Source organism: Chamaea fasciata, unplaced genomic scaffold, assembly GCF_029207755.1.
Source record: "Chamaea fasciata isolate MVZ Bird 193981 ecotype frontalis unplaced genomic scaffold, bChaFas1.0.hap1 SCAF_26, whole genome shotgun sequence".
NCBI classification, from domain to species: Eukaryota; Metazoa; Chordata; class Aves; order Passeriformes; family Sylviidae; genus Chamaea; species Chamaea fasciata.
The window spans coordinates 1,600,073-1,621,565 of NW_027094111.1; the positions used below are offsets into that span (position 1 = coordinate 1,600,073).

At 55.0% G+C, this 21,493-nt stretch overlaps 1 protein-coding gene across 17 annotated transcripts in view; it reads right to left on the bottom strand.

Annotated features, from left to right (window-relative positions):
- LOC136301458 (microtubule-actin cross-linking factor 1-like) overlaps nt 1-21,493 on the bottom strand; it is a 135,386-nt gene that overhangs the window by 58,208 nt on the left and 55,685 nt on the right. For 12 of the 17 annotated variants that reach the window (XM_066204501.1, XM_066204495.1, XM_066204493.1 and 9 more), the window contains 21 exons: nt 21,062-21,145; nt 20,855-20,962; nt 20,110-20,208; nt 19,844-19,996; nt 19,669-19,757; nt 19,155-19,290; nt 11,128-16,392; nt 10,489-10,638; nt 9,902-10,117; nt 9,673-9,822; nt 8,720-8,953; nt 7,248-7,391; nt 6,924-7,157; nt 6,149-6,376; nt 4,660-5,175; nt 4,169-4,345; nt 3,584-3,707; nt 3,075-3,283; nt 2,204-2,521; nt 1,259-1,425; nt 148-304 (listed from right to left, as the gene is read on the bottom strand). In XM_066204501.1, the coding sequence (XP_066060598.1) occupies nt 148-304; nt 1,259-1,425; nt 2,204-2,521; nt 3,075-3,283; nt 3,584-3,707; nt 4,169-4,345; nt 4,660-5,175; nt 6,149-6,376; nt 6,924-7,157; nt 7,248-7,391; nt 8,720-8,953; nt 9,673-9,822; nt 9,902-10,117; nt 10,489-10,638; nt 11,128-16,392; nt 19,155-19,290; nt 19,669-19,757; nt 19,844-19,996; nt 20,110-20,208; nt 20,855-20,962; nt 21,062-21,145 (8,958 nt within the window). The remainder of the gene's footprint in view (nt 1-147; nt 305-1,258; nt 1,426-2,203; nt 2,522-3,074; nt 3,284-3,583; nt 3,708-4,168; nt 4,346-4,659; nt 5,176-6,148; nt 6,377-6,923; nt 7,158-7,247; nt 7,392-8,719; nt 8,954-9,672; nt 9,823-9,901; nt 10,118-10,488; nt 10,639-11,127; nt 16,393-19,154; nt 19,291-19,668; nt 19,758-19,843; nt 19,997-20,109; nt 20,209-20,854; nt 20,963-21,061; nt 21,146-21,493) is intronic. The other 5 variants (XM_066204503.1, XM_066204502.1, XM_066204500.1 and 2 more) reach the window with 2 other exon arrangements.

Sequence of the window (21,493 nt, forward strand, 5' to 3'; positions counted from 1 at the left end):
CAGGAAAACTCTCACACTGCTCCCTGCTCCACAAGCCACTGGATGCACACTGAGGAGTCCGTAAACCACCTCCCAGGCCTCTGCTGCTTGGGATTCGTTTTGCATTTCAAGGTTTTCCCAGTTTGATTCCAGCTCCCCTTGGCCCACCTGGATCTGCTGCCTGCGCTGCTGCAGCTCCTGGGTGCCCAGGGAGGTCTCGGCAGGTGGGATTTTGCCTTCGCTCTCCCTCAGCCACTTCCTCACGGCGCCAACCAGATTCCGAAACTCATCCAGTTGCTCCTGGCAGGATGATGCATCCTTTTCTCTGGGAGTGAAAAGGTTTTGGAGAGTCAGAGCTCGTGCTCTGCCTTGCAATTACCCCCTCCTGAATGCAGCATGGTTGTGTCTCTAGGAGCCCTTTTATTTATTTATTTATTTTTTTTGGATTATTATTATTATTAGATGTTGCCTGGGAAGAGCACAAAATGGGGTGCACCCAGTGCCAGCCCCTCACTGCTGCTGGCCCCCTCAAATCCTGGCTGGTGGCACTTTTGGGCACCCCAGTGGTGGCCAACAGCCACGGGACCACCACTGCCAACCTGCCCAGGCTCTTTGTCCCGGGAAAAGCGACGCCTTTGGGAAGAGAGGGTTCATTCATGCCGTGTCCCCCCAGGCATCTGCACCCCCGGGGGGGAGCCCAGGCTGTGCTGCCCCTCCTCCCTGGCCACGGCTCCATCCATTCAGCCCATCCTGGAGGAACAAGGATGGGAGTCACGGGCCCCTCTGGCTCATCTTTGCTGGCCACAGCTGCGAGCAGCCTGCACAGCACTGCATTACTGGGGATTATTGGGAATTTCACCTGCTTTTCCCCACCACCTTCCCTGCCTTCTGCAGGGAGTTCAGAGATACAACCAGAGAGGTGTGACTGCCCAGGATGCTGTTGCTCTGACCCCGCTGAAGGTCTCTTTTATCCCCGTTTCAGGGCACTCCAGGAACAGGCTGCTCTGCTGTCACCTCGCTCCCAGCACCCAGCAGGATGCTCTGGGACGGAGCTGTGGCAGCCCACACGCCGGGAGCTGGGGAGCGCAGAGCGCCGGCTCCCGCTGCAGCAGCACCAGGAATTTTTCACAACGCCCCCAGCCAAGGCTTTTTTTAAAGCGTCAGCTGGAGCAGAGCTGCCTCAGGATCCTGGCGTGGGAGGAGGGTGGCAGGAAGAGTTGGAAAGGAGATCTCCACAGGGTCTTGCTCGGACCATGAAGCTCCCCTCCCCGCGACTCACCTGTCTTTTGCCACTTTTTGTAGCTGCAGGAAATCTTTCTTGAGGCTCTGCAGCTTCTCCTGCTGCTGAAAGGCGCTGGGGGCGAAGCCACAGGAGCTCAGCTCCTCAGCCAGGTGCTCCAGGGTGGCCAGGTCCTCCTGGTGCTGCCTCATCTCCGAATTCAGCTCCTGCCAAGAGCAAAGGGTGATGCTGACCGTGTCCCCTCTCAGCAGCAGAGGGGACGAACTGGACAGTCCCACGTCCTGGAGAGACCCTCTGTGGGCAGTGCCATGCGTGGCACCAGTGCCAAATGTTGGGCACAGCTCAGTGCCACCTGCTCCTCCAGCTCAGCAAATACTTTGAGCAGCTGCAGGGGCAAATCCCACTTTCCCCAGTGCTGGTGACTGGGATGGGATGGGATGGGATGAGGGGCCCCAGACCAAGCCAAATCAACTCCTCCCATAGCACAGGAGTCTGGTTTCATGTCATCTTCCAGCATTTCTGAGGCTGTGGATGAAGCAGCCCCTGTAGCAGGACACTTGTGGGAAGCCAGAGGGAGGAACCCTGCACAGCCACCAGGGCCCACAGCACCCCTGAAAGTGTCCAAGGCAACCCTGAGCAGCCTGGTCTAGTGGAAAGTGTCCCTGTCCCTGAGAGGGGGCTTGGAATGAGATGATCTTTCCAACCCCAGTCATTCCAGGATTCTCTGGCTCTGAGACCTCCAAGGTCTCTGCCACATCCTGCACTGCCCTCACCAGGGGTATTTTGCTGCATTAATCCCATGGAGTCATTAATTGGTAAAATCCTGCTGCATTTGGACTGGATCCCAAAAGCCTGGCCACAGATCCCATCTGCAAACCAGCCTGGCTCCTGGGAGATGCCATCCCCTTCTCCCACAGCTGGGAACAGCTGGACCCTGCCTCAAGACACCTGGTGCAGGTAGAACCTCCTCCCCCAGCGCCTCACCTGAATGTGCTGGGAGAAGTGAGCGATGTCGCGGTCCGGCTGGTTCCCGGACGCCAACATCCGCGTCCTGCTCTCCGTGAACTGCTGCAGCTTCTCCCAGAGCTGCTCGTACTGCTCCACCTTGGGGAGGAGGCCTTTGAGGGCGTCCTCCCTCTCCTGCTGCTGCTGGCACAGCCTCCCAAAGTGCTCTGTCACCTGGGCCAGCTTGTCCTGCAGGGCAGAGGCCGCGGGGCTGTCGGCGGCCTCCGTGAACTGTGTCACCATCTCCCGGGTGGCTTCCAGGCAGCTCTTCTGCCGGGCAATGTCCTGCTTCAGCTTCTGTGGGGGGCACATGAGGACAGGGAGGGCTTTTCAAGGAAGGTTCTCCAGCAGAACTAACTGGGCCGCCCTCGGGAGCAGCAGCAGGTGCTTTGACACAACCACAGTTGGGAAAAAGTAGTTTTATATCCCAGTTTTCCTTTCCTTTTGGACCTGCCTCACATGCTCTGCTTTTCCCTGTGTCTGAAATCTTGTTAGCAAAGAAAAAAAGGAGGTTTTCAACAAGTCTGTGACCCTTGCACAGTTTGCCCAGACATGCCGGAGCTGCCCCATCCTTGGAACTAGATTGTACAGAGCCCTGACCAACCTCGTCCAGTGCAAGGTGTCCCTGCCCATGGCAGGGCATTGGAATTAGATGGCCTTTAAGGCTCCTTCCCACCCAAACCATTCAGTGATTCTATGGAAATAAAAAGCTTCTGCTCACGTTCCTTTTCAGGGCTTTTTTCTGGTGCTTTCAGAACTCAGTGGGGTTTTTGCTAAACCCCACCAAGCCCTGCAGGGTGCAGGTGCTGCTCTGGGGTGTTTGGGGTGAGGGAGCCGGGCCCAGCCTTACCACGTTCGTGGCAAGCGAGTCCTGGATGGAGGCAGAGGAGAGCACGGCTGGCTGGTCCTTCTCCAGGCTCTTCTCAATCTCAGCCACCGACTGGAGGAGGCTCTCCAGGCTCTCCTGGACGCTCTGGGACTGGGCGATGGATTTCTGCAGCAGGTCCGAGCGCTCGGACATCTGCTGGGAGAGGCTCTGGAAGCGGCTCACGATGGCATCTGCAGGGTTCAGCGCAGGGGACACTCAGTGGCACGGAGCTCCAAGTGCTCAGAGAGCAGCCAGGGTGGCCTTTGGCTCCCCCAAAACTCAGTGATGACAAATCCCTGTCCCCAAACTTGGCAGCGAGACAGGAGATGCAACACAAGTGACCACATCCCTCCACACAGGCAGACACAAACCCTGAGGATGCACTGCCAAGTGATTACTCCCAAATTCCCCAAAAAGTGACTTCACTTTGCCCCCTCTGGCTTGTTCTCACTCTCCCCAGCCCTCCCTGCCAACACTGCTTTGCTCTGTACCTGTTGTTTCCTGAATGTGGCCGTGGTCTGGGGCTGGCTCCCCTTGGATGTCCAGCAGGGTCCGAGCTCCTTTCTGGAGCTTCTCCACTGGCACTTGGTGCTCAGCCAGGTCTCCCTGCAGTTGCTGTTTTCACACAAGACAAGCCAAAATCAGAATGAGTCCCAGGCAGGATTCCCACCCTCATGGAGCTCAGGGCTCCACTTACACCCTCTGAGGGACCCTCTGCACTTTGTCACTAAATCGTTAAGAAATGATGGAAAAATTTACTCCCACGCTGCAGGCAGGGCTGGATCTGAGGGTCTGGGCTGTCCCAGTGCTCTGGCAGCCTCATGGGGGAGGAAAGTCCCCCTCTACGCCCCTCTGGGGTGTCTGTGACTGCAGCCCCTGGTCCTTACTCAGAGCACCTCTCCAGTTTGACCCCACCTGACCTGCAGCACCAGAACCCGCTACAGGTGCATCTTTGCCCTCGACCACCAAAAAAACCCCAAAGGGTCACATCTCCTCCCTGCTGCTGACTGCTCAGAGCAGCCAAATTCCCATCCAGGCTCCAGCACTCCCCAGGAAACCCCCCAAGGTGCCTGTACCTTGGTGTTGGCGAGCTGCTCCTGCAGCACGGCCAGGTCTGACGAAACCGTCTCTGAGAGCAGCTTCCCAAGGGCAGCTTCACTCTCCTGCAGCCACGTCCTGAGAGACTCTGCCACCTCCTGGAACTGCTGGTAGTGATCCAGCAAGGTGTTCAGGTGGGAGCCCAGCTTGGAGCACTGCAAAGGAGCAATGAGAGGTGACAGGGATGCACACGAGTGCTGAACAACCCGTGGGAAAAGGCACGGAATTCATCAAGAAAAAACAATTTAAAAAAAAAAAAAAATCAATCTTGCCACAGGCTAAATGAATTACCAGGGGTAACGTGCAGACCAACAGCAAGACAAGGCTGTTGCCCAAGCCCTGAAGAAGACAATCCTTGTCCTACAATCTATATAAATGTCCTGGAAGCCCAGGCAGGCAGCTGGGACAAAAATCCCTCTGCAGGAGGAAAAGAGCACGCCGGGTCCAGCTGTCACAGCCCTTCCCATACCTTGGAGTGCAGCGTGGTGTATCTTCGAGTGGCATCCTCCAGCTTGCTCTTGACCACACTCCTGGACATCAACAGCTGCGATTCAGCATCCTCAGCATCCCCATCCAGAAACTTCTGCCCCGACATGGTGACGAAGCGCAGGTCGCCCTTGTGGGAGATCACGTCCTCCGAGAAGCTCCCCTGGCGCCGCAGCAGCTGCCTCAGGGAGGCAGGGTCACCGTCCCCTTTGTACATCCCCTCCAGGTCCTGCTCCGCCTGCTCCAGCCAGGCCTGGAACTCGCCGTGGTCCCGCAGGAACTTCTGCAGCTCGTCCCTCAGGAGCTGCACCCGCTTCAGCCGCGCCTCGGAGCGCGACAGCGACGCCGAGTACTGACCCCTGAGCTCGGCCAGCTGCGCCTGCAGCCGCTCCCGCTCCTCCCCGGCCAGGCTGTGCCCCTGCTTGTCCAGGAAAGCCTGAGCCGACTGCGTGGCCAGGATGACGTCCTGCTGCTGGGACAGCAGCTCCTGGTGCTGCGCCTGAAAGATCCAGGGGGCAAAGGTGAGGCTCGGGCATGGGGGTCTCCGCCCGGTGCCTTTGAGTTTGAGCTTTTGTGGTTTTTGGATTCTGTGCTGCCTAGGGGTGCAGTTCTGAGCCTCAGATTAAGCGTTACTAAACTCTCTCCACAGACTAGAGAGACAAAACAAATCCTTTTCCTGCTGGAGACCAAGGACGATGAGTACAAGTTTCAGGCCCAAAAGCACAGACAACTGAAGGGAGGAACAAGAAGGATGGGACCTCACAACCTGAAGCTGTAATTGCACAATTAAACACCAAAATGCAAATGGAACAAAACTTATAAAAGTGTGAGACCTCGAGACTGTTTGTCCGTTTTGTGACTATTCTAAGTCCACCCTGGGTGCAGCCCTGGCCAGGCTCTTGTGCCGCCCAAGGTGTGTCCTAAAGGCCTTTCAATAAATCTCTACTTTATTCTCTAGCTCTGTCCAGTCTCTGTTTCAGGTCAGCCTTCCCAAGGCATCAGTTTCTGGTGACCCAGGGGAGGTAACTGAAAAACCCCTCTGGACCAGAGGAACACACCACGCGTGTGGCTGAGCCTCTGTGTCCCCCCACAGCTGTGGCTGTGCCAGACCTGGAAATGTTCATGGCCAGACTGGAGCAGCCTGGTCAGGAGGAAGGTGGAGTGGAAGAGGAGGATCTTTAAGGTCCTTTCCAAGCCAAACCTTTTCACTATTCCGTGACAAAGCACCAGCAGGGTGGGGCAAACTGGGAACATCCCAGGCTGGGATCCAGGAGCCGTGCCCACCAAAGAGTGACCCCTTCTGTGGCCATCGTGGGCACCCTCTGGACCCTGATTACACCTTGCCAGGGCACCACACACCCTGCATCTCCTGCAGGACTTTCCTGGGCCTCCCACATAGAGAATCAGGTGTGTCTGACCCATCTGACACCAGGGTCAGGAGGCTTTGGGTGGGATGAGGTGTCAGTGCTGACCTTCAGCCTCTCGTACTGCTCGTCCAGGCTCTCAGCAGCACTGTCTGCTCCCACAGCGTGGCCATCAGGGACATCCCCAGGGCTTTTTCCTGCTTGTGTCCCTGTCCCTTGATCGACAGGGTGTGGTCTGTACTCCGGGAGCCCTCCCTGCTGCTCCAGCGACGCCACCCAGTTCAAAAGGGAATCAATCTTATTGCTGTTCTCCTCCAGCTCTTTGGCAGCTTTCACCTGAAAGCACAAGGGCTCCAAGTAAGAATGACCCAGTTCTTGCACGTTCAGCAAAGTGCTGCACGGGGGAGGGAGACAAAAATCAGCAGAAGGAAGAAAAAAAAAAAAAAAAAGAAAACCCGAGGAGTTTCCCAGCCTCAGCAAATGCCTGAGACACTCCCAGACCCTTTGTGGCTCTCAGCAAGGTGCAAAGAAGCTGTGAAAAAACTCAGCCTCGCTGCTGCTACACTGAATTTCTCATCCTGATACAACCCAGGGTCCCTACCCCAAAAGGGCTGGGATGTGACTGACAACCCTCATCCATTAAGGGTCACCCCAAAGGCAGAGTCGGGGACCTTTTCCTCCCCCATTCCCCCCACAACCAGCTCATCCCTGGCTGCAACTCCCAAGGCATTTCATGACAGAAAAATCTGCGGGAAACCTTGCCCGGGGAATACCCAGGGAGGAACCACAAATTGTTTTGCGCTGCATCACCCAGATGGCTGCCAGGACCCCACTGCCCCCCTCAAACAAAGCCTGGAGGGCTCTACACCTCCTGGCACATTACCTTCTCAGTCTCCTGCTGCACTGCAGCACTCACAGCGCTCTCCAGCTCCTTCTGGGCCACCTCTGTCCTCTCCTGCAAGGACTGGTACTGCTCCTTGGCACGCTGCAGGTCCTGCTGCAGTGCTGCCAGCTCCCCGGGCTCCAGCTTGGCCTTGTTCTCCTCCAAAAATTGCTCTGTGCTCTTCAGGACGCCGGCGAAGGAGGCGGCTCTGCTGTGCATGCTCCTCTGCAGCTCCTGGGCGGACGATGCCGTCAGGCTCTGGGGGACACTCCCGAGGTGAAACCTCTCCACCTCTGCCTCCCTTGATTTTTAAATATCACTGACCTTAACATCGCTCTGCCTTTGCTGCAAGGCAGGCAGGTCCCCTTCTGCTCTCTGCTGCTCTGCCAGTGTGTCCTCAGCCTGGCCCAGCCAGCGGCTCAGCTCGGCCAGGCTCCGTGCCCGGGCTGCCTGTTGCTCCTGCAGCGTCTGCGGGCACAGCAAAGGGGACAGGGGGGACAGGGGACAGTCACAACCGGCCCTGCACCTCCTTCTCACGCTGCTGAAAGGCAAGGTGAGGTTACGGCTGGAGCAGCTCCTGGAGGGGAGGATGCAGCACAGAAAACTTTGCGGCTCTCCAGGCGCTCCCTGTCCGGCAGCAGGCGCCGCGTCCCTGCCGAGCTGGCGGCACCTTTGTCACCATTCCAGGTTTCTCTCTGAGGAGCCCAAGGTGGAGCTGCACTGCTCGCCCAGGAAAACTCAGCCACGAGTTTCTGTGCTTTTTCCACTCCAGCTTACAAACATTAAAACAGCAGCAGAAACTCACTGAATGAGAGGCAACAACGACCCGGGTCAGGCAGCGCCACTGTGGAGCCCCAGACAACCCCCAAATAAGGGATTTTTTAAATGATTTGGGGTTGGAAAGGGAGCCCTGGAGAGGGGAAGTGTTTCTGTAGCTGATCCAGCTCCTCTTTTTTGCTGCCAGAGCACAACACAGAAGCGCCTGTTTGAGCAATTGAGCATGATGTGACCTGAGAGTCCCTGTGACACCCCTGTCACCCTCTGCCGGGGGGGATAAAAGGGTTTTTGAGTTTTTCACTGGGCATTTTCAGCAAGGTGATGTACAAACTCGTGCAAAAACACTGTGCCTGTTTCTCCCAGTCATAAGGTAAAACAACAGAAGCAAATTGAAAGAGCCTTCTTAAGAGCTCTTCAGCTGCAAAGCGAGTCCTTCCTGGGTTAGGATGGGCGCACACTCAATCTGAAAAGGCAAAGCAAACTGGTTAATACACACACACACACTCCGGAGAGGACAGGCAAGAGTTACAGAGAGCAATGGTTAATAAAAAACCACATTAATCCTGCCTTGGCTGAGAGGATCCATGCAGTGGTGGGTGCTGCGGCGGTGCAGCAAAGACCTGAGGACTTGTTTTTGTCCTTGCCAGCTGTTTCCCTGGGACAGCAATGCCTGATGCGTGCAGTGGAAATAGGACATTGAAACTGCTGGGTGTCTGTGGTGGCCTCTCTGCACAGGGATTTTGGGGGCGATTACAGGGCTTGTTCCAAACGATTCCTTATCTAGCAGAGAACTGCTACCCAGACCTCGGCAGAGCTCCGTGTTTTGGGAGCAAAGCAACCCTCTGCCTGGCTGGAAGAAGAAAGACTTTTAGAGGAAGCTCAAGATGTGCAGTGAGAACTCCTGAAGTGGGAGTGGCATGCAGGGGAAATCCCAAATTTGAGGTGCCTCAGCTCCTGTTCCTGTGGCTGGGAAGCGCTTCAGCGAGCAAAGGGCAGCCAAGGAGGAGATGTCTCACAACCTTCACCTGCTCCGTCTGCTCCACTTGCTGGAGACAGACCTGCAGCACCTCCACCCGCGCTGTCACACGCTCTGACAGGTCTCTGAAGGCTTTCTGCAGCTCATTGAGCAGCCTCAGCAGCTGCCTGCTCTGCTGAGGGGTTAAATCCTGGGCGTGCTCCGAGATCAGGAGCTGGATGTCGAAGGCAGTGGCGTCCAGCTCAGCCTTGGTGTCAGCGAGGGGCTCCTTCAGCTCCTGAACGGGAGAGAAAAGGTAAAACAGGCAAAATGACCCTGCAGCCAGGGCTGTGCTGCACTGCGTCCCATCACAGGAAATATATCCCAGAAACACCAAACTCTCCCAAAACAACACACAGCTCGGAGGTGAGAGCGTCTCACCACAGGGATTTTCCAACTTCCCTCTGCACCGGGTGCTGGAGGCACCTCACCAAGAGGTTTCTTGGATGTGTGTAGGGCTGCCCTTGGGTCTGAAGATGACCCAGACCTGGCCACAGGGACTCCACGTGCCACCACCAGCTCTCAAAGCCTTCAGTCCCCTGATCTCCATGCCGAGGTGCCACCACCAAACTTGGAAATAATCTTTACAGCCGTTGCTAGAGGATTGATAAGGAGACTGGGCTCCTCCTACAGGTGATGGGGACCAGGGCAGGTGTGATGGAGCAGCTTCCCAGAGGATGCAGCTCTCTCCTCAACAGCCTGACAGGAATCTCCACGGGTCATTCAGCCACCACCACACGCCCTCGCACAGGAGAATGTTCAAACAACCAAACCAAACGTGGCCATTACGGAAACAAGTGACTCTGGAGAACACCCAACACCCAACTCCTGCTGCAGCACAAGCTAAGGGCAAACCCTTGGTAGGCTCTGGGAGAGAGGCAGGATTAAAAGCTTCTCCTCTGTGCAGAGGGCAGCAAGTCGATCAGCCTGCAGGATTAGGGGCATTGCCATGGTTACCTTGTAGTGCTGCAGGCAGAGACTCAAGCTGTTGGCATCGGTGGCCTGCTGGAAATCGCTGTCATCCAGCGACTCCGTGGTGCCAGAGACCCAGCTCAGCAGCTCCTGGAGCCTGCCCTGAAGAGCCTCGTGGTGGGTCAGGATTTTAGCCTTAAAAGCAGAAATCCGTCGTTTAAAGGAGGAATTTTAGGAAGCCTGTGGGGCAGCAGGGGGCAGTTGCCAGCTTTACCTTTTCAGCTTCGGCCGCCCCACGAAGGTTTTGCAGCCGGGACTGCAGGACTTCTTTCGCAGAGCTCAGAGACTTCTGGAGGTTCTTGGCATCCTTCTCCAAAGCCTTCAGTAATTGCTCAGGGACTTCTTCAGGGGGGTTGGCCACAATCCTCTGCACAGCATCCAGCTCCTGATTCACTGGGAAGCTCAGCTCCTGCAGCTCAGAGCCCAGAGCCTGAGACAAAGACAGCATCATTATGTCTAAGAAAGGGTGACTTCACCTCCCTGCTGCCAAAAGCCAGCAGGGGTTTTGGAGAGGCAGCTCCAAACACTGAGTCTAGAAAGATTCATCACCACCCTCCAAGCCCTGCTCAGCTGCCAGCACTCTTCTGCCTTTCTCCAGGCTGTAAAATTCACGTCAGCCGAGCTCAGGCTGTTGTCTGGGCAGGAAGGGCAAGGTGGATGGATCAGAAGGAGGGATGAGGCTTGATAAAAAAGCTTGTTAAACCTGAGACAAAACTCCCAGAAGCAGGGAGGGGTGCAAAGGCTGTGCAGGAAGCTGGGGAGAGCGGGGAAAAGCTCTAACACCAGCCAAGCCTCACTCACCTCTGCTTGCTGCCTCAGGTCCTGCAGGGCTGCCAAATTCTGCTCTGCTGGCTGCACTCGTTTGATTCTCATCTCGATATCTCGGAGCATGGAGAGATAAGATACCAGCCTCTGGTCGTGCTCCAGACACATCTTCTTGCTGAATTTGATCTGCAGAATCAGACAGGAAATCAAAGCTTCAAACTTAGGCAGAAAAGGAGACAAAGTGTTATATAAAATTCATTCTCTTTTTTTTTTTTTTTCCAAGGGAGAAATTTGTTAATAACGTTCCCTCCCAGGGACTTGCCACTTGCCAGCCTTATCTACAAGATTGACTACAGGAAAAATAAAACACACGGCTCTTTTTCCAACATAAGCTTATAAATGGCAAGAGATGTCTTGGTGTTGCAGCAGAAGTGCCAAAACAAGAGTTCTCCTTGTTAGTCATTTAGCAGTAATGCTCCAGCAAAAGGAGCCACAACTAAGCCCTGACTGTTTCCAGTTGTACATCGCCGGCTCCTTTGCCAAATCCGCTGCAGCTGATACTGCAACATCCACTCCTCCTGCTCCAGCTGCCCTCTGTGCCGAGATTTAGCATCAAACATCCACAAATAGCTCCGAAAAATTGCCAAAATAGCAAAAAAAAAGAAATTCACTGACCTGGGCTGGTCTCGTGGACTCCCTGGAGGTTTCCAGCAGCTCCCCCTCCACGATCACAGGCAAGAGCAGACCCCGATCACCTGGGCCTGGCTGCTTGGTCCTCTCCTGGGGGGTTTCTTCTTGGGGTTTTGGGGGAGCAGGGGCAGCCCCCTGGTCTGCTCTGAGCTCAGCTGTTTGCTCGTGCTGTTTCTCCTCCCCAAGCTCCAGGACTGCGGAGGTTTCCTGAACTTCTGTGGGTTCCTCTCTGATAATTAAGTCATGGGGCAGTTCCTGTGCCATGGTGGTTGTGCTGGACACGTCCCGGGTGGTTTCCACCCTGGTGTCTTCCTGAGCCATCCTCTCCTCCAGCCTCAGTGCCACCAAGGAATGGTGACCATCCTCGATCCCACCCTTCATCACCTCTCGAGCTTCCCCTTGCTCGGGGGGCACAGGGAGCGCCTGATCCTCTCTGGGGGTTTCTGTCTCTTTCCCAGGAATTGTTTTCTTTCCTTTTCCACCCTTGTGCTTGGCTGCGTCTCGTGCCAGCCCAGCAGCAGTCTCGATGCTGGATTCATGTTTTGGCTCTGGCACCCTGGAGACAAAGTGCTGCTCCTCACCCTTTTTCCTTGGAATTTCATGGGAAACCAGAGAAGGAAGGAGCTGCTTTTCTGCAGAAGGTTTCTCTGGCGGAGCGCTGTCTCCTGGAATTCTGCCCTGCTTCGCTTTCTTTTTCTTGCTTTTCTGTTTCTGGGTAGGTTTTAGCTCAGTTTCACTTGTTTTTTCCTGATCAATGGGTCCTTCTGTGTGAGAGGTTTCTCTTTCTGTGTGTTTGACAGCTTTTTTCCCCGCAAGCTCATCTCCCACAGGCTCCACAGGCACACCAGCCTCAGGGGGTTCCCCAGACTCTGCAGGACTCCTCCCTCCCTTCCCTGGGCCCACGCTGACAGATTCCCTCGGGGCTGCTGGTGTCTCCTGGACCACGCTGGCCACTCTCTCTCCTTGCCCAGAAGTCACCACTGCACCTTCTCCACCTGCCACAGCTCCCTCTGCACTTACAAACTCTCTCCTCCTCCTCTCCTCACCCTCCTGCTCCCTGTGAAGCACCTCCGTGCCCAAGAACAACTGCTCCTTCTCCAAGCCCAATCTCTCTACTTTCCCTGTCCCTCCATCCACTTCTTTCCTGGATTCCTTCCCCTGGGCTGCTCTCACTTGGGAGCTGCCTTTCGGGATCTCTTTTCCCACAGCCCCTGCCACCACTGTCTCTTCAGGGAGAGACGCCGTCCCCAACACCGAGGGGGGCTCTGGAGTCACCTCAGCCTTTGCCTGGGGATGACGAAGGTGATGATGTTCGTCTTGGGGATGGACACCATCCTCTGAAGCTTCCTGGGGTTTTAATTTCTGTTTTGTCCGTGCTTTGGGGGGTTTCTCAGTGGCAGCAGCTGCACTCGGAGCTGTGTCATAGCTCACAGCTTCAGGCTGAGCTTTGGGCTCAGCACCATCAGACCTGGCAGGTCTGGCAGGGAGGATGACACCTTCCTCTTTCGGAGATAATTTTTCTGCTTTATCCTGTGCAAGTTGCACTTTTTCTACTTTGCAGACCTCAGAACCAACCTTCTCTTCGGTTATTTTCACATCCTGAAGACCGGCAGCTAACTTTTGGCTAATCAGTCCTTTTCCAACAGCTTCCTTCACACTCAACCTTTTCCCACTGGGGCCATCAACAATTCCCCCCGCCCTGAGCTGGTTGGTGGCGATGACTTTGGCCATGGCCTCATCCAGCATCCCTCGTTCCACAGCTGCCCTCAGGGACAGCCTCTGGCTGACAGTGCCCTCCACCACCCCTCCAGCGTCTGCCTGTGCCTGCAGCAGCCTCAGGGTGGGCAGGGGGTCCACCTTCCCCAGCCTCAGCGCCTCAGCACACGGCAGCTTGGTCCCTGTCACCTCATCCCTGATGGCCTGGAAGGGATGGACCTCCAGGTACCTCTGCCCGGATTCGATATCGATCTTGCACTTCTTCAGGAGCTCCGAGTAGGGAACGATCATGCAGGTCTCGGGGTCTACGATTCCTTCTCTCATTTCTGAGGACGACAGGGCTTTCTCCACCACCTGCTGGGGCACCAAGCCCTCCTGCACCGCTTGGTGCAGGGCCAGTCTCTGGCCAGAAGCCGGATCAAGGATGCTTCCGCTCTCAGCCTGGATTTCCTGCACTTTCCTCTGGAATTCTGGGCTAACGAGCCCCAGTGACACTGCCTGGGGCAAGGGCAGCTTCTCCTTTGTGGTTGGATGGACAAAATCCTGCAGGACCACACTTTCAGCTTTCCTGAGCTCCTTGCAAAGATCTGGATTGATCAAACCGTGTTTCATCGCGTTGTCCACCGAGAGCCTCATCCCAGACACGTGATGGATGACTCCTCCATCAGCAACCTGCTTGGTCAGGAGCTGAAAAGCTTTTTCCTTCCCCAGGAGCCCTTTTTCAACAGACTCTGCCACAGTCAAAGGCCTCTTGGTTGCAGGATCCACAATTCCACTGGTCTCAGCCTGTAAATTAATGAGCTTCTGCCTGGTCACCTCATCAGCGCCTTTCCTCTTGGAAGCCTTCTCCAGCTGGACCAGCTCTGTCTGACTCGTTGGCTCTATGAGGCCCAGATTTGAAGCCAAAGTCACCGACACTTTTTTGCCACGTTTCAGGTCAACGATCCCCCCAGCAATCACCTGCCCTTCCAAGATCCTCGTCGCTGTCTCCTTGTCCAGAAGGCCAACGGCAGCAGCGTCCTTGACGGAGTAGACAAAGTTGTTGCCTGGGTCAAGGACACCGCTTATGGCTTTGTCGGGCGCGAGGACCTTCTGGAGCAGCTTCTCATCCATCAGGCCTTCCTCAATCACGTCCTCAGTGGTCAAAGGTTCACACACCTGAGAGTCAAAGAAGCCACTGAACATCTTCATCCTCTCCATGAGCTTCACAGCTGTGTGGCCAGACACCACCCCAGAGGCCACCGCCTCGTCCAGCAGCAGCGTCCTGCCCGTCTGCTCGTGGGTGATCCCACCGCTTTGGAGCTGTGTCAGGAGCTTTTCCAAAGTGTCCTCTGCCTCCTGCTCCTCAGGGGCTGGCAGGGATGGTTCCTCAATGCCCTCATCACCTAACACTTCATCCCGCTCTCCTTCTTCCACTTCCAGCACACCTTCTGTGTCCTTGCTCTGCCTCTCTGCCTCTCCACTCGCAGGGAGCACGACCTCCTCTCCTCCCAGAAAACCATTTTCTACTGTTTCCTCCTTTAGCAAACAAACCTCTCTAACATCTTCTGCCCTTCGTTCAGGTTCCCTCACACCCTGAGACCCCTCTGCCGTGATTTTCAGTCTGTCGCTACTTTCTGGAAAACCCATTGTTATGCAGATTTCACTTTTCACAACCACTGCCCCACTTTCCAATGCCCTCTTCTGATATTCGGGACCTTGCGCTCCACCTTCTGCAGGAGGTTTGGATTCCTCTTCTGCCTCAATCATCATTTCCTCTGTTTCTCTGATTAATCCACTGTCAAGGCCACTGGGAGGTTCTGGCATCGATAATTTTACCTGATGTTTATCCTCGGTTGTAAAAGTGACCTGTTCTCTTCCAAATTCAGCATCAGTTTCACTCCTGATGGTCTCCTGTTCAGTGGAAATCTGCTCCTGCTCTTCCACACGCAGGAAATCCTCTGCATCCTCCAAGAGGAGACTTTGAGGTCCCATCACCACCTCCCCATTCTCCAGAGCAGCTCTGGGTGGTAGGACCTTCTCAATTTCACCTTTTGAAGGAGTGAACTGAAGCTCCAGCTGCTGCAAAGCCAAACCATTGGAAGGTTCGCTTTCAGGAGCTGCGTCTGCCTCTGTCTCCTCAAAGCCTTCCAACACCTGTGCACAGGATCCATTTTCTTGGCTTTGGATGAGAGCTTTGGTGAGACCGTTCAACTCTGCGTCCACTAAGAGCACCTTCTGGCCATCGTGGATGTTGATGTAGCTGTGGGTCATCAGGTGGAACATCAGCCTTTCATCGTCACTCCTTGGCAGAGGCTCCTCGTGACCTGTGGGGCTCCTTCCAGGGGAGCTCTGGCCTTGCCTGCTCCTGCTTGGAGCGAGCTGCACGCTGGCCATGACATCAGGTATGGCTGTTGATTTCAATTTCTTCACCACCTCTCCCTCCAGGACACCCTGTTCCACTGCCTTCTGCCAGGACAACACCTCTGTGGTTTCTGGTATGAAAACAGCCTGAAGGAACTGCCTCTTGCTGAGAATCTCCTGAATGAACTCTGCGGAGAGGATGCCCTGCTCCAAAGCATCTGCGACAGGGATGATCTCCCCCGTCTCAGGCCACAGCAGCCCCACGAAGGACCACAGGGATTCCAGGGCCAGCAGGGCAGTCCTTGGAGCCACCAAGCCCTTCCCGAGGGCTTCATCCATGGCCAGCCTCTCTCCCGTGGCCGTGTCGATGATCCCACCCGTCTGCAGCTGCCGGATCAGGAGCGTGCAGGCCAAATCCTGGTCGATCAAACCATGCCTGACAGCCTCGTCCACCGTCAGCCTGTGCCCCGTCCTGGGGTCTACAATGCCCCCAGCAAAGAGTTGACCTTCCAGCAGCCTGATGGTCACCTGCCTGTCCATCAGCCCCTCCTGGACTGCACGGAAGATGCTGACCTCCCTGCCTGACCTCAGGCTCACCATCCCACCCGCCAGCTGCTTGACCGGGAGCAGCCTCAGCCCAGTCTCTTGGTGGACGATGCACCGGTCCAGGAGCTCGGGCAGACTGATTTTCTCAGCAGTGTTGGGGTCAATCAAACCCTTGCCACCTTCCAGGTGAGACAGGAGCCTGGAGTGAAGCTGTGGGGGAAGGAGCCTTTCCTGCACCGCTGTCTCCATGCTGATTCTGCCCTGCTGGAATTTAAAGCCCCCAGTGGCGAGCTCAGCCTCAAGAATCTTTAGCCCAACGCTCTCACTGATCCTCCCCTCTTCTATGGCAGCGACGACGGGGAGGAGCTGCCTCCCTTCACATCTGACTTCTTCCACCTGCTGGAGAGCATCCTTCAATTCCTGCAGCACCTGGAATGCCCTGAGATCAATGATGTTTCTTGCCAGAGCTTTCTCCAAGGAGAGTTTCTCACTGGTCTCTGGGACAACTAAGTCAGAGGTGATCACCTGGGCCTCCAAGAGGACCAGGCCTGTGTCCTGATCTATCAGACCTCTCTGCATGGCACCAAAGACAGGGAATATTTCTACCGTGCCAAGATCGATCACTCCTGCCACGGCTTCGCTGCCCTGGAACAGAAAGAGAAGGAAAAGAATTAAAACAAAATCCAGCATTTCCAGCACTCATTGCATGAGTTTCAGGGAGGCCCCGGTTAAAAAAAAAAAAAAAAAAAAAGGAACGAACTTAAAATCCCCAAACAGGCTAGAAAGTCCTAAAGTGTTTGAAATCTAGTCCATCACCAGGGCAGCACCAAGATGCTTCCAATATCCATCACCAGTAATGCAGCAAAGCAGCAAGCACCAAAACCCAGAACCATTCCTAACGCTCCACGGAAAAGAGGGCAGCAGACCAACAAGCATGACAAAGCCCTCCAACAACTCCAGCTTTAAAAAGCAAGGACAACACAAATCCCACTGTGCACTGATGGGGAAGAAAACCCCCCGAAACCACCCGCTTTGGGGTAAAGAGGAACCACTCCCAGCACAGCCTCCATGCTGATTCCTGCCATGCTGAAAATCCTGCACTTCCCAAGCAAACCCCAAGTGCCAGGATGGATGGGGAGCACCACGGAGCCCCGTGCCATGGAGCAGCTCCCAGCCATGCATCAGGGCAGGAGCAGGACAGCTCCCCAGGCATCACCAGAGCCCCTGCTCTGCCCACTCCAGCACCTCCAAGCTGTTCCTCAGACAGGGCCAGGGGAGAAACGGAACAAGTTGGAGGTTCCAGCATGGGAACAGTGACAGACTGGGACCACACCAACTACTGCAGCATTTTTTGGAGGGGCTTTTCTTGCTGCTATCCCCACAGGGAGGATAATCAGTAGGGTGATAGAGTGTTCAAAGGCTCTTGGGACATTTGAGTGCTACTGGTTGGGTGTAAGGCTGGCCCAAGCACTCCAAGATTCCTGTGGGGATAGCAAGGAGGGAACCAGGAGTACGGAATGAATTCCTTTTGCATCCCAACACCCTGCTGTGGGGACAGGAGGAACCTTCTGGGACAACCTAAGCTCTCCACCACCATCGCCAGACCCTGACGTGCATACTCAGAGATGAACAAGGCGTGGAAAGACAGAGAAGAGAGGGAAAGGGAGGCAACAAAAGAGAGATAAAAAAGGAGATGGATGGGAGGGAGGGGAGTAAAAGGCTTTTACTTACCGACTTGCAGGGTGTGCCTTGAGCAGTTAAAGACAGAGCCTTATGGAGCAGTTCAGCCGTATCACACACAGTGTAAAGCTTGGGGTTAGCGTCCAGCATGCGACTGTTTTGTTTTGCAAAAAGAACCCCACCACACACAGGTCCGTCCTCTTTCCCTTTTGTGTGTTTTGTTTTGTTTAAATCCCGGGGGGGTTAGTTAAACTTGTAAGCAAGGATGTCAGTTAATCTTAAAAACAGTTGACATGAAACACAAACCGTACAGGGACACATCATGCTCAATTTAGCGCGTTTTCTGCTTTGTATTTTTTTTTTTTTTTTTGGTCTTTTGTAACTTCTTTCTGACAGTTGGATGTTTCCAGCAAGCAAATGTTAAAGAGTTCTTCATGCTCCCTCTACAGTGAGGCAACGGCTCCGCAGCAGAGCCGCAGGGATGGTTTTGCAGACGGGGATTTAAGGTGAAGCCCCACTGCCATCTCTTGTTTTGCTGCCTGGGCTTCGTCGAGTGCATGAGTGAAAACTGTTCCAGCCCCAAAGCAGCCTCGTGCCGCCCCAAAACAGCTTGACAAGCCCTGGAGAAGGTTTTTTGCTCTAAAATCATTTTCCTGACCGAAAGGGAGGAGAAAGGGAAAGGGAAAAAAGCATCCATCCCATAGGGAGGCTGCAGCAAATCTGTGATGGCTTAACAAAATGACTTGTCCACTTTTCTGCTGCCAGCACAAGGGCCAAAAGGACTTGCAATAAAATAAATCATTTCCTGCCCTGCAACACCTGGAATGTGCTGTAAAGTCCAGTTTGGAGCAAAACACTACATATTTAGGTGAAGGCTGGACAGGCAGATCTCAAAGAAAAAGCAGCTCTGCCACCTTCTCCCCATGAGTGGCTTGAACAGGGCTTCACTCACAGACCCGAGGGCCAAAACCTGCGTCTCACAGCCAGATGTGAGCAGGCTGTTGCTTCAGGGTACAGGGAGCCAGCAAGCAAACACACAAAAAAAAAATCCATTGACACATGAATATACACTTAGAGAACACGCACACGTAAATCTGTGAATGACAGCTCGTAACAAGAGGCAATAAGGATGCGCTTCCAGCCCTCCCTACAAGGATGGGGCCTGGTGGATAGGAGCAGGGAACAGGTCCTGAAGGTCTCCCAGGCCAGCTGAGGGGCTGGAAAATGCAGTTGGCTTCCACAAGGAAGAGCTACTTGGTTCAGCCACCGCTGAGAGAAACCTTTGGCCAGACCCCGAGATGCCTGAGGCCGCATGAGTCCCACCTTCCTGCACCCCCAGCCTGTGGGATTGAGCCCTCGGAGGGTACAGCCCTCAGAGGACACTGATTTCCTCAAGGGGACCATTTCTTTCCAGGGCAGAATTCCATCTGCCACCCTTGTTCACCAAGCACAAACGAGCCAACCCAGGTGCAGAGGGCAGAGCCCTGATGGGACGAAGGACAACACTCCCATGGACCTGGAAGGCGGCAGGAAAACAGCTCCTGCTTGGCCTCCAGGGTCCACCAGATGCTTTGGGTGACCATGGATGGAAGAGAAGGGAGGGCAACCACGTGCAAGTAAGAGGCTGTGAGTGGCCAGTGGCCACGAGAGACGCAACAAAATGAAACCTTTTCCACGCCCTGAGGAGTGAAGGTGAGCAGTGAGCAGGGCTGAGCAGGGAGCAGTACCTTGTGCTCTGTCTCCTGGGCCAGCTGGCTCTGGAGCTGCTGGAGCTGCTCCGTGGAGTTGCTGCAGAGAGCCTGGTAGGTTTCCTTCAGAGCACCAATCTGAGCAGAAATTTGGTCCTTTTCTGGTTGGGAAAGCCTGCAAGGGGAAAGGGAAATACCTCCGGATAGCGCCCAAACCAGCTCCACGGAATTACCATGTCCTTCCAAGCCCAGGAAATCCACCATGAGTCCCTTCCTCTCCTTGCCCAGCTCAGCTAAAACCTGCCAGGAGAACTGAGCAAATGCTGAGCTGCATGGCAACAATCAAATCCCCAAATATATGGGGTTGCATCTCAACTAAAGAGGATTAATGTTGCACCACAGCATAAATGGGTCGCACATTTCACAGGTCTCGCTGCAGACAATAAAGAAGACAACTGTTGTGTGCAGCTCATTGTGTTTAATGAGTCAGGCACTGGATCCCAGGGATCCACCAGCTCTAAGGAATCATCTCCAGCCCCTGGATCACACTCACTTGTGGCTGTGTTTTGCCAGGAAGATCTGGGAAGTTTTGATGGCCTCAGAGACCTGCTCCTTCTTCGCAGTCAGCTCGTCATTGAGGGCCTGGAAAAAAAATATAAGAAAGCAGCTTAATGCAGCTGTGAAAAAAAGAGCAGAAGTTAAACCTCTTGGCGTCACTCCTGCTTTACCTGCTGCTCCGAGATGGATTTCTCGATGTCTCCCAGCTCTCTGCTCCCAGCAGCAGCTGTCCTGCCCTGCACACTCTGCTTCAAGCCCAGGGCCCAGCCCAGGAGCTCCTTCACCTTGTCCACGTGCTCCTGCTTTTCCTCCTCCACCACTTTCTGCAAACAGAGGGGGAAGGAGGAAGACAACCACGTCAAAAGGGATCTCCAAAGGGGGAGCAACACCCAGGGGGAATGTGGGGACAGAGCCCAGGCGTGTCCCACGCCCTCACCTCCTCCTCCTCCAGCCGCCGCAGCGCGTCGCTGATGTACTTGACGTGCTGGGTGGTCAGTGTCACCAGGGCTGTGTAGCGAGTCCTCAGATCCATGAACTGCCAAGGGAGACAGGGGAAAACAGAGGGAAAAGGTGCTGCGTCAGTCCTGCTGCTGGATCCAGTGTGCCACCCTTCACAGTACATGACATGGATGAGGCACCTCCGGCTTGGGAACGCCCCGAGGCGCCTGGCAGAGCCGGGATGGCACCAATGGAATGCAGCAGGTCTGCTGGGGAGGGTGGTGGCCACACAAGGCATGCTGCACGACACTGGAGCGAGGGGAGACTCCGGCCACGGACACTGGGGCGGATGCTCAACTCTTTACGGGAGGGCTACCGGCATCTTTAATATCCACACAGAGCAGACAGGACCTCGGGTCCCTAAAGGGGTTCTCATCCCAAAGATGCACACACAGCCAACACTGCATGGTGCTCTGGTTATTTACCTCGCAAGGCTGAAGGGCTGAGCCGACCCCGCTGGATTTGACCCAGGGGTTCCCAGGAGTCTAGGTATGGCATACCTGGTGCTTAGGGCACTAAGCCATCCTCTCTGGCTATTGGAAAAAACAGCGAGGGTGGAAACTTTATTCATACAAGAGAGTTCAGCAGAAAGGAGCTCATTTCACAGAGGCTGCTGGGTGGTTTTGCTGGGCGTGGAAGGACCCCCTGAAATCTCCCCCTGCTGAGCTTAGCTGGGTTCCTACCTCCTGGGTGATGGCATCTGAGGAGGAGAGCATCCGCCGGCGCTTCATGGGGGACTTCTGCTGCGACTCCACGAAGGCCCTGTAGGTCATCAGCTGCAGCTCATAGTCCTGCAAAGGTGGGGAGAGGTGGAGCTGGTGAGATCTGCAAATTCTGCCGGGGCTGCTCCTGCCCAGCCCACCCCACCCGGGTGCAGGGGGGAGCTGTACCTTGACGGCGGCCGAGTATTGCTGGGAGAATTTCTGACACTGGTCCAGCTTGGCTTGGTTTTTCTCAATTTCTGCAGCCAAAGCCTTCAAGGAAATTCAGAGCAAAAACGGTTGTCAGAACAGGTTGGCTGAGCTGCTGCCCAGAGAAGCTGTGGATACCCCAACCCTGGAAGTGTTCAAGGCCAGGCTGGACTCGGAGCAACCTGGTCTGGTGGAAGAAGGTGTCCCTGCTTTTGGCAGGAGGATGGAAACAAAATGATCTTGTAGATCCCTTCTAACCCAGCCTTTCTGGGATTTTATGACAGCAGCCATTGGGACGTGAGCAGAATTCTGGTTCACATCCCCGTGCTTTTGGGTAAAATCTTTACCCTCTGCAATTTTTCACGCTAGACCTCATCTGCACCTCGAGTCAAGCAGAGTTCCTGCACTTCC